We start from the raw sequence: 12,595 nt of genomic DNA on the forward strand, positions 1-12,595 counted from the left end.
TTGTGATATATGATTTATTCATTTGTTTTTCTGTTAATTTGCATTTCATATTACAAGACAAATTTTTAAAAACTGACAGAACACTAATTTATTTCACAAAGGATTTGCAGAAGACTTAATAAGCACTTGTTTTGTGCAGAAATACAAACATTGTGTCATTAAACAATACTGCTTCTGGAAGAGAAAATGCTGCGAACTCTTAGCCCTAAGACAGTCAGACACGCACATGTTAAAAGACTCCGTCTTGAACCAAGTTCTCCTATTAGCCTTCACTGAACTGCAGGCAGAATCACGCTAGCTGAAGATCATTCTTAAGAGGCTTTGAAGGTTTGGAAATGCTCTGCATGTTTAATATTTTACATGCTGCATCTATGAGAGCCTTCAGTACGGAACTCTTGGGAAGACTCGGTGTAAGATCGCCCTCTGACGGCAAGCATTTCCTCCAGCTAGCGCAGGGAGCAGCCCCGCAGGACAGGCTACACGCATAGTCCCCAAGATCGAAGAAACTTGTCAGAGCTGCTCTCTCATATTGAACGGGATGTAGGCATCAGCATACGCAACCTTGACCTTTCAAATGGCAACCTGGAAACAGTTGTTACACTCCGACTTCTCTGCCAAAATGACAAAAGTATCCTTTCCTCGTTGTCTACACGTTGCACTGGAGTTTTGCTGCACTTTGTTATTGCAATCAGCAGAATTTGGCACAGGGACTGGATTCTCTAGCCTTCCTTTTGTACACTGGGGTCTTGTAAATTCTGGCCTCATTGAAGGGTTGCGATAAACGTCTTAATAGCCTCGTGTCTATCACGGTTTGAAACCGCCCTCTAGGGCGCTGCAACAGAACAGTGCAGAGCAGCGTCTTACCTGCTCTCATATACCCTTTTTCCTTTCCATTCCCACCTTACCCCTGTCATATCTATCAGGGAGGACTAATACAGAATTACTTTGTTAGTCCTACACAAAGTAAGAGAGAATAGCACAGCACAGTGCTGCTGGGCCACTATAAAAGAGATTGCAAGTCAGAGCAGAATCTGTATCTTCAACTGCATGTTACACAGTAACGTGGTTCTCAGGCATTTCTGACAAAAACTATACAAATTCAAAACCCATTGGCTTTTTTCTGAGTTGGGATTTAAATCCTAGAACACTGAATACATACCAGTATCACTTTGAAACAGTAGCAGATAGATATCTCACAGTTGTTTTGTTGCTTGCTGCATAGAAAGCATGTTACATAGAGGATCGGGCGGTAGCTGCATCTGAACTTCAGGAGCTATAAACGTAATTTTTCATAAAGACACCAAGTAGTCAATCGTTTTGGGACAAAACGTACTTCAAAACTAGCTTCAGGACACCATAATTAATGCCTGTGTGAGGTAGGAATTATTATAATCGTCTTCTTATATTATTATTTAACATACAATACCTGTTTTGAAATTCTGCACCATGCTTGAGTTGCTTGCCATTTTGAAGGTTCACGCTTACAAAGAAGGTAAACTGACAGCATCTAGGCCATAAATGAGGGCATGTCCTTATGAAACCCTCCTACAAAGTCAGGCAATCTACTCAAAGGGAAATTCACATACTTCTATTTGTTGCTGCAAAGCAGAGTGGGCTGGCAACTATAGAGCCAGAATTCCAGAATATTTCCATCCCTGCTGCATGTGGATGTGTGTGGAAAAAGAAATAGAGTTGATAGTACTTAGAAATATGATGATTTGGATATTAATTTTACAGTAAGAATTATTTCCTTTGCCTTGCATTACCATACTACTTTGCTGCTGGATGACATTTTGCATGCGCCTGTACACAGTAGATGCTCTGGTGGTAATTGAAGTAAGTGAAGTTAAACAAGGTGGCTTACCTTGTGTTGTCCCGTCTAGTCCCATGAGACATTTCATTGCCCTGATGATTTGCTCTGCTACAGGTGGACACATAGATGTGGCGTACACAGCACTGTGAGAATGAGTTCGTAAAAAATCCACAAGGTCCTTACACAAGCAAAACAAAGCGTGAATGAGCTTTGAGCTGGCCAAACAGCAGATCTCCCTCTTAACTACTGCAGGAGTAGGAACATGCAAAAGGAAGAGGATGTTTCACCAGTTATTGGTTTGCTTTCTTGGCTGCTACTGTTAATATGTGGCCTGAAGAAGCATCAGGCAGGTGCAAATACTTCACCATATAACTAGGGCAATTACAGCTGAAACAAAAGTCTGGAACAGAATAATGTTTACTTCTGTGCTAAGACTTATTATAAAGGAGCCAAAATCATTTAAAGACCAATGAACAGCTGCACTTAAAATACTGCTCAGTTCCTCTCTGGAAATGAAGCAAAGCCTAGATGACATCAGCATAGGTCCTCTGCCACAAGACCTAACCCAGGAAAAGCAACCTTACTGGGATCTACCTTTAGCTATTAGTATATACATTTCTTTCAGTGGAAACTTTCCATCAGTGTGGCAGGGACAGTCATGTTAGAGTCAGTATAGTTGCTTTAACATTTCTTTGTATAACTAAGAGCACAATCTGTGCTCCTAGAAAAAGCATTGATGTACTGTAGGCATGTCTAAAGCACCAGTAACTCTCCTGAATCCAGGGACACTGTAGGAACTCAGCGCTTGATTAAGACCATCACTGTTATGACAGCTTATACCTCCTAGTGCAAAGTATCAGAGTAACAGTTACCATACTAAAAGCTGAATGCATGTTAGTGAGAAAGGGATGAGGCTTGCTTGAAAACTGTCTTTGATAAAAAATATCACTAGAAAAAACGTTCCAAAGAGAGTAACACAAATTATTGCCAAAAAAGCTGTATACGTCTATGCTGTAACTCCAATGCTAAAGATAAAGATATACCAACCATATACAGGTTATGCATTGCTATATTGCAATTGTAATCCTAAGGGTTTGATCAAATAGCTGAGAAGGAATAACTTTGCTCTAGCTGATGCAGAATAAACAGTGCCACAGTGAGTTTTTGGCTGCAGAAATGAATGCAAGTGTGCTAAGTGTGTTGGGTGAGCAGCTGCCACCAAGGCCCGGAAGCCTGAGGCAAAGCTTAGTGATACACACAGGCGTGAAAAGAGCGACCCACTTTCATTTAAGAAAACTTCTCAGGATTAGGTGATGAATTACTTTACGCTGCTTTTCACAGGTCTAGGCTTCCTATAATTTCTAGCTACATTAGCCACATTATCTTTGGTAAGAGTCAAACCTTCAGATACAAATTCAGGAAGCAAAGGAAACGAAGAAAATTGATTCTTGATGTATTATGATAGCCTGTTTTAAGATCTCCAAGGGCAAACCCAAAAAAGACAGTAAAAAATATACACTTTATACTTTCTTATAGCCCTTTTATTCTACTCAAGTGCTACCCTTATTAATGTTATCCTGACAACAACCATATGGGCTGTCTAAACAGGCTTCCTAGTCATTCAGCAAACTACTTAAGAAATACATTCAGCAGGGTATGAAAAGAGTAAATAATCAGCAACCACTTGATAGCTCTGTCAAGCAACAAAACCAATGACATTTCACAATGGTGCTGATTATGCTTTCCCTTCTTCTACAACCCCAATTAAAGCAAGCTCAGCTCTACTTTTTGTTGACATCTGTTGTTGGCAAGAGGTTGTTTTGTTAATGTACGCAGAGCAACTGAGGACGCGGATTTTACTATTGCAAAAGGCTCTCAGTAACCCTCTTTCTCCATCCTCCTAAAAAATGCAGCTATGACAATCCACAACTGTTTAGGAATTTTATTATCAGTGGATGAAACTGTGGCTTTAATCTCTCAATATTGCTCCACACACTGTTTACAAATGTGAAACAAAGTAATGAACAATCTGCATGCAAATTAATGTAGTGAAGTATATTTAGCCAACCACAGCTTGTCTAAACATTTCCAAGACAAACAACAATCATCAGGGTGGCACAGAAATACCCAACCCAAGCAACTTACATAATATGAACATGAGAAAAAAATAAGAAAATCTGACTGTTTGATGTGCATTTGGGATCCAGACAAAAATGTTACTAACTTTAGAATAGTGCTCCTGCAAAGCAGTCTATGCAAAAAGATAATGAAATATATCATACATAATAAGAAGGTACTTCCCCCCCCCCGATGTGAAAATGTTTGTGTTTTACCTTTTTGCCAGCTATGTATCCTCCAGCTGCGCCAAAGCTCTTTGTGAATGTTCCCATTAATACATCTACATCGTCAGGACTCATACCGAAGTATTCTACAACTCCTCGGCCCGTTGCACCCACTGCACCGATGCTGTGAGCTTCATCCAAGTAGAGGTAGGCTTTGTATTTCTTCTTCAAGGAGACTATCTCTGGCAGGCGCACGATGGACCCTTCCATGCTGCAGATGGAGAGAATCATGGATGAACAACAAATCCTGTACTCTCTTTCTCTTCAAGATACTGCTAGAAAATATAGGCATTAATTGCCTTACTCCATGGAAGATCTTCTGGAACCTCAATTTGTATTTACAGCTCAAAGAAAAATTGCAACCCTTTCCCATCTGCAGGTGAGCATAAAACAGTCAAACACCTTTAGAATTCAAACAATCAAAACCAGTCAAAAAGTCTTCAAACATTTGCAAATTTTCAACATGCCAGAAAAGAGAAGGAAAGGTATAAAGTGAGGGGGAGATAGTCACCCAAGGCAGCACATTACAATTCACTACAAACCAAATATTGTAATGCATTATAATGAACCGCTGTACTTCAGTCTGGTCCTTGCTTACTTCATCATCAGCTATTGTGGTAATATTTGGGGGTAACAGGTCGCAAATTATGCTGGTGCAAAGTAGTTGGGTCTAACATACACAGGAGATGGGCCACCTGAAATGCACAGACAGTGCCATAACTCCAAGCAGCCCCAGTCTTCAGAGTGGACAGATTCAGGGATTAGAAAAGGGAGCTCAAACCCTCTCTTGCCAATTGTTTCTCCCAATATGTACTTTTTAGGAAATGCACCCTGCTATCTAGTACTCAAAAGGAAAAAAGTTTCCATTCTTTTTCTTTTTACTTTCTTACAGCCATGTAGGAAATGGAAATATTCTGAGCTTGCACTAATGGTGTATTGAGATTTGTAGAAATAAGTAGAGATGATAATTCTTTTGTATTGTTGGTAATCATGTCAGTAAGTTAGAAGGCACAGAGGAGCTGTACAGCAGAATGAAAGCCCAGGGAGACAAATAAGAAATGCACTCTAATCCCATAAAGATGAAGTATCAATAGTATTGCTGTGAAGATTATTATGTCCTGAAAACCCTTGTGAGATGACTACAGCTATGCTTGGATATGCTCTGATGCGCTCAGTATTAATTTCACAATGAGTTAAACACGTTGTCTTGGGGTAGCTCTAGCGAGCAGGTCTTTAAATGCTAAATACTTCCTATCAAAAATGAAGCGAGTGCGCTGTGTGGAGGAAAACCAGTGCTCCATGGCTAAGGCCTGCGGCTAAGGTGTATCCGATTGCAAATGTTACAAGAGTTTCGGGTAAGCAGAAACATCAAGGTTGTTCCCAAATAGCATGTACAAAAGAGCAGTGCAATCAATACAACTTCTTGGCAATTTTTAGATCCTGGACCAGTGGCTTTCACAGATTGTTTTATTGCCAGTCTAGCTGCACTATGCAGCTGGCAGTTTGGTACTACAAAAGGGGCAGGATGTGCTTTTAGCACCTGGGAAATTTCTGACAATTTTAGTCCTTCTTCATCCTTTGGTCTCCTGAGTAAGCTTGGAAACAGCTTGGTCTCTGGTTTTGAAGGAGACTTGCCCATAGGCAAGTCTCCATTAGTTTGAAAGAACAGCATGGGGGAGCAGCCATGGACAAGGGTTGCCTGTGCTATTTGTACTGGGAGGTTCAGAGAGCCTGGCTGTGTGTGCCTGGAGGCATATTTTTGGCTGTCAGGTGACTGCTGGCAAATCTTGCCCTTCTGTCTTGCCCAGCAATAGAAGCAGCAGCTGTGGCGCTGTATATTGGCACCACGGTGTCTTGCAGCAAAGAAGGGTGGGCTTGTACTGCAAGCTCCTAAAGGCTGGGCTTTCTCACTTTTCCCAGATGGCACTTGGCAGCTGGGGGAGAAGAAACTTGAACCACCACAGCCATTTTCCTAATGAATACAAGGGCAGAGCCCACAGTCCTCACATAGCCCAGAGTCAAGACATTAGTCAGCTAAAAATTATACTGAGCCACTGGATGTGCTTGGGCACGCAGCATCGTACATGCTGGGGATGGTAGCTTTTGGCTGCGTCTGGTCAGCCTGCAGGTTGGCTATACGGTCAGAGAGTGAGAGTGGTGCCCAAGGAGCACCTCTGCAGAGGAAGCCTCCACCTTCCAGCAATAGTTGGGCAGACCAGCTAGGCAGAGAAGGACAATAATAGTTTTTCCACATTTACATGGACATCATTAGGCTTAGTGCCTCATGGAGATTCAGATGGGAGAGAAAGCGTTTATCTTCAAAAAGACATGAGTAAAAATGGTAAATTAAAAATACAGAGCTTGATTTGCTGCATATCTGTGGAATGGAAGCAAAGTTGTGGCTGAATCCCAGAATACATAGAGCTGGTACATGGCTGTTGCAAGATTTAACCATTAAGAGGATTTAATGAAAACTTTTCTTACTAGTATGAGTAGGAGATTTCTCTTTGAACTCTAAGCTGTTTAACAAAACAAGCACTTGTTTTTCAGTGTTGATTTACTGCTCTTGAAAGATGCTGGCTGACATAAATGTTACAATAGTTGACAGAGATCTTAAAGTGGCCTTGAAGCGTCCATGGAGTAGATAAAGCGCTGCTGGTTTCGTGTACGTTTTCTGTGCTGCCACTCAAACAGGCCTCAGGCCTCCTGATGGCAGAGATGAGAGCTGTTTTGCTGCCTACTCTGTTCTCGGTCTCTCTTTTGACCCTGGGAGATGGTTTGTGATATGAACACCGCTCTGTTTAGAATTGCTCCAAGATAAAGCTCACTTCACATAACCCCTTGGGTAGCCCAAATGGAAAGTTTACCGAATCCTTCAGTAAATATTGATGTCGACTGAGTTTAAACCAGAGAGCCAGAAGTGAGCTGTGATCGTTCTGTCTCAGTCTGGTTGTGCACTTTTACAAAGCTATTGATCTGTTTCCAGATCTGCTCAAGCACACAGGGCACATCGAAAAAACTGGATGCAGATGAACATAAGCTGGCTCTGCCCAGGCCAGATGTTCTCATAACATAATATTACATCCTGTCTTGTAGTGAAAATTATTAGCTTGGTGGCAGGGATATAAAGCTTCTAGATTGCAGCTGATCCTCATCTCCCTTGTTCGGTGGACGGGCACAAAAGTTTGCTTCAGTACACACTCAGTTTGAATCTACTTCCAGATGTAAGGAGATAATCCAAAATTTTGGGATTCACTGAATTTTGAAGCTTGATTCAATCCCTGCCAAACCACTGAGATTCTTCCTGATGCAGCTGATTAATTGTGGAGCCAGGTGCTTTGAGAGACAGAAGGTGTACACTTGTGCTGGTCACTTCGCTTGGAACACAGGCTCGCTCTTGACAGGATAGTGACGGTTTCTGTTCTGTTTACTTTGAGACTTCTCAGGAAAAGAGTTTTCTACATCCTACTATGGTACCACAGTTTCAATTTTTTTTTTCTATGAGGAAAATTAATTTCCCAATATTCAACCCATTATCTTCTTCATAATTGCATCACTCAACGTCTCTAAACATGCCCTATAGTACCACAATCCTTTCAACATTTGAAAAGTTTATCTGTTCCCCTTTCAGGCTAGTTTGTAATTGGCAAAATCCCTCCTTTCCTGACCTGTTACTCCCAAGATGTATGCATTCCATTTTATTGTTTACTTTAGGTATTGTTTTCTTACATAAACCTTGCACATTCATACAACAATCTCTGTTTTGTAGTTTCAAGCAATAGTTTTAAGGAAACCTTCTAACCCTGCCCTCAAATACAACCCCATACACTGAAACAATAGAAATGTTAACCTTTAATGCTGGTCCCTGGCCAAAGACATTAAATGTTACCCCATTCTTTTCTGGAAGTCCAGTCACTTAATCCCAGGAAATAAAAAATAAGTCTGATAAATTTCCTACGCTATTGGCATTGAATCCCAAGGAACTTCTAATGCACATGAAAAGGCACTGGACAATATCTAACTGATCAGAGAGCTATTTTCTGAGCTGGAAGGGAAAATACCCAAATTAAATTAAAAGCAGGGAAAAAAACCAAATGAAAAACAATCTGTTTTGATCCGTTTCTGGTGCCCCATAACTCCTGCCCTGGGCCTTGGCCTATCTGACTCCTAGGTAAATATGTGTGCAAGAGAGCAGAAACCTACCACAAACCATGTAAGAACACAGTCACTGCTTAATCCTGAACTGGAAATGGTAGAAGCCAAGGAAAACATTAGCTGGAATTTAAATAATAGAAATATGATTTAGCAAGTCAGTTTAACTTGTGCCCTGGACACTGCCAAAACTTGTTCATGCTTTTTGTACTGAAGATTGATGGCTAGATGGTCTCTCTCAGTGTGGAACACAAATAGAATATATTTGTTCCTAGGCTAGTCCAAGTTAAGAACCAGCTTTCACTAGTAGTTACATTTACTTCTGTCGATTTTCTTTTTCTGTCTAAGATGATAGAGACATTAAAAAGCAAACAAACATATACTTATTGCTATTTATTTGACAAATTGCTATTTATTTGACATGTAGCTTGAATGCTTCCCAAGTCAAGGGGCCAATTCTGCCTTTAGTTGTAACCAAGCAAAATCTCTGGCTTATGGTTTCAAACACAAGTCTGATTTCCAGAAATGCTCATGTTGGCTAACAATGACCCTTTTCAGATTTTGCCAGCTGGTAAGTCCGGGCTTATGCACAGTGTAAACACTTTAACATACTCCTAATGGAAACAGAAGGCAATTTTTTTTCCATACCATCAACTTCAACATGCTAAGACTATGGTGTCCCATATAACAATATTTTTTGAAAGAAGGAAAGCTTAGTGTTTCTTTTGCATCTCTGGAAAAAGCATTTCTGTAAAAATTTGCCAAGCCAAACTTGCAAGTCAAGATATTTTAACTTGCAGAATGGCTCTGACCAAGTTATTTAAATTCTGTATTAGTTGTCCCTGAAGCATAACTTAAGTCCTTTAAGGAAAAAAAAAAGCAATCAGTATTAACTATTGTAAGAAGAATACATTAACAACACTCTACCTCCTCTTAAACCCTCTAGATGAACATTAATTTGGCATCTGGCAAATCTTCAAGAAAACTAACATTACCCAATATGGGGTTGGAAAATTTTAGTCTCTTTCAAAAATCATGGGCCAAGAAAGGAAAGAACATGCACACAAAAAAAGTAAGAGTATTTCTAATATGTCTTTCTCCAGCTTTTCTCTTGCATATGAAATGTTATTAGCTACTTACTGGATTAGACTACATGGCCTGTGAGTCTGTTCCCAGCAGGGCTGTAAGGACAGATCAGCTGCGTGTGTCTTGGGTTGGCAGTGATGGCAGGGATACAACACCATGGGGTGTGGTGGTATTCTCCCTCAAATCAGAGCAGACTTGCTTTGCAACCAAACCACAATCTTCAATTTCTGATCTGCTTAGACTATGAAAACAAATAACCAACCAACCTAGCTACTGCTAGGGCTAGTTTCCAATTAGAGACTATTAAAGACCTGAGCTTTGTTTTTCTTTTACTTTGTGCCTTTCACAAGCATAGACACTCAGGGCATGAGTGGTCTTCACATTATTTAGCCCTTATGTGGCTGAAGGAACCTTATGGTTCCTTTTTAGTGAGGTTTTCTGAGGTTTAACATGTTTTTATTTTGCATTCCAACAGAAGGTTCTTTGAACTTTTGAGAACGAAATCTCCTTTGAAAATGAACTGCAAAACTAGAGGAAAAGAAAACTCTATATCAAATATACATCTGGAAATATAATTATTTAGTTGCAAATATCTGACAGTGGGTTTGCCCCTCTGCTTGGACCGATCTATGCTTCTGTGTCACCAGTCTACCTCCTTGCGCCCTAGTGGTCAATATCCAGGGTAAAGGATTTAAAAGTGAACAAAGCTCAGCAGCTGGAGCTTTTTCTGCAGGCCATGTGACCGACGGGAATATTTGTCAGCAAAATGTTGGTGGTCCACTTAATTCCTGCATGATCAAAGTCCTTAAATCTGAGCTTTCTTTTAGTAGTTCCAAGCTATGTTTATTTGCAGTTTTGCTCTGTTTATTCTGGTTGAAAGGAGACGTTCAGCCTGCTTTGGATCAGCTGATCTGCTGCCGACCTGTTTCAGCTCTGAGTGACAGGTGTTTAGATAAGGACTGATTTGTTCTCTTTGCAGATGGAAAATGTTAGGTAAAAAGAAAACACTGACAGCTATGAAGTTGTGATGACATGAAATCGTAAAAGATTCCTTATGAAAAGAGCTAATCAGCTCAACTGTGCTAGCATTTCTCAATAAAATGGCATAAATGACTGCCCATCCAGACTGGCTGTATTTCAGCAACACATGATATGATCCCTACATATAAAGTTTAATGTTGCTTTCATAAACCATGTCACATCCTGTGAACGAGTGGTTCTGGTTCCCTTCTCTCTGGTGCAAGTGTCGCTACTCCCAAACCTATCCTTCTCCTACTCCCCCCCTCTGTCATCATTGCCACAGTACCCTTGTCTAGATCCCTGCAAACCCTCTTACTGCCCAGATCCCTGCTTCTTCAGCCCTTCCCTCCTCTTCGTGATCTCTACCTCTCCCTGCTCCAGCTTCTTGACCACCAGTGGCTACCCTTCCATGCTGTCCACCAGCCCCATGGCTGCCTCCCCAGCAACCTTCTCCTGACTTGAGAGGTTGTCAGGATGAAGCCCAGGATGGCAAGCCTGGCTGGTGCCTCTGATTTGCTGCTCAACTCTAGTATTGGTTTGTCCTTCTGGTTGGGTGTAAGATGCACCACACTAGTGAACCGGAGCTATCTGACTAGGATGCTCTATAATTACATGGTATTATTGATGCTGATATTATCTGATGGATTCTCAAAGGCACTTCTTTCATTCACATTCCTCCAAGGACCAGGGCTACATAAAATACCACTATATAATTCTTTGAAAGCCAGTCTTTTAATTGCTTTTCCTGTTAAAGTGTGAGTCCATTAGATCCAGCACTAGTTACTAGAAAGGTGCTGATATCACTTGGCCTATGTTTAGCTTGAGTTTTTAGATTCCAACAGCTGGGTAAGAACTGGCCATGCAGAACTTAATTAGTTCTGCGTAGTTGTCTTTTGATCTGCCTGTGCATAACAAACACTCTAGAAAACAGCTTACTCACTTCGCAAAACTCCTCACCTACTATAGCTCCATAAATTTTATCACATCTGTGACACCATACACAGATGTATGGTGATGATCTGATGATCTGTCTTGCTCTCACCGTACATCTCCCACTCCGCTGTGATTTGCTAAATCAACATTCAGAACAATGCACAGGATCTAACTGGAGCAAGTTACACCAGGGCTCAGGCTGACTTAATGGAAATCAACGTATTTATAAGATCATGGAATGTCATTGTAACTGCGACTCTCATTAAGATTTCTCTTGGATACCTAGAGTCAATGTTCACTTCACTCAATATATTATTCTGTCCTCAGAAATAATAAAGAGTACTCATGTTTCTAAAACACAAACATACCTGTAAATGCCCTCCACGAGGATGATAATTTTTCTCCATGCTCTGCGGCTTCGAGGCTGCCCATATATTATTGCATCCCTCAGCAATTTCTCAAGGCTCTGCACATCTTTATTTAAAATTAAGAAAAAGGAAGAAGGAAAAACATTAACAAAGATTTTTCTAAAGAACTTTTGATTTTCTACTATTTTTTCCTATACAGAAAAGGACAACATTAAAAAAAATGTGTCCTGAAGGTAAACTTCCTTTATTAGTAGGCAAGACCCAATGATTGATTCCCTTTGCCTGAATGCAATCTAGTGACAAGGAGAGTTACAAAAAGCTTCCAGCTATGCACCTTGTCTGGGAAACTTCTAGAAATTCTTGGCATAAATTTTTATTTAAAGGCAAAAGGGAACCACTTTGCTTAAGTACTGATGCTAATTGCCAGCAGTTCTCTGTATAGATTGCTGATACTCATGTCTCAAGGCTTCTGAACAGTGAGTTTTTGGTTGCTTTCCAACATCACCACGGGCTTATGAATAACACGCACTGCTTCAGCAAAGGTTTGGATCAGGCTGTGTGAAGCATGTCAGGGTGGCAGCAGGAGAAATCTTGTCCTTCTCAAGAAGGAAAGTGAGTAAAAGATTGCTGATGAGAGAGGGAGGGACAAGTAGATACAAGCACATGGCATAGATACACTAATTTGGTGCCAAAATGCTTGGCGCTGGCAGGACTTCAATATAAGGAGACCTGGAACAACGTTAGAAACTTAGCTGCATTCTCAAGGGCTGAGTGTGGATAATCTAATAATATTCTTGAAGGAAAGCCACTGAAGTTTTGGAAAACACAGAAGCAGCAAGAAAAAACATCACAGGAATAAAGGTCAGACCAAATGTGACTCT

At 40.7% G+C, this 12,595-nt stretch overlaps 1 protein-coding gene across 2 annotated transcripts in view; it reads right to left on the reverse strand.

Annotated features, from left to right (window-relative positions):
• The window catches only part of SPTLC3 (serine palmitoyltransferase long chain base subunit 3), a 101,080-nt gene that overhangs the window by 16,189 nt on the left and 72,296 nt on the right, over nucleotides 1-12,595 (reverse strand). For both annotated transcript variants that reach the window (XM_075497479.1, XM_075497480.1), the window contains exons 9-11: nucleotides 11,715-11,820; nucleotides 4,147-4,366; nucleotides 1,865-1,991 (exon numbers count right to left, since the gene is read on the reverse strand). In XM_075497479.1, the coding sequence (XP_075353594.1) occupies nucleotides 1,865-1,991; nucleotides 4,147-4,366; nucleotides 11,715-11,820 (453 nt within the window). The remainder of the gene's footprint in view (nucleotides 1-1,864; nucleotides 1,992-4,146; nucleotides 4,367-11,714; nucleotides 11,821-12,595) is intronic.

The sequence above is a fragment of the Mycteria americana genome, chromosome 3 (genome assembly GCF_035582795.1).
Source record: "Mycteria americana isolate JAX WOST 10 ecotype Jacksonville Zoo and Gardens chromosome 3, USCA_MyAme_1.0, whole genome shotgun sequence".
Taxonomy (NCBI): Eukaryota; Metazoa; Chordata; class Aves; order Ciconiiformes; family Ciconiidae; genus Mycteria; species Mycteria americana.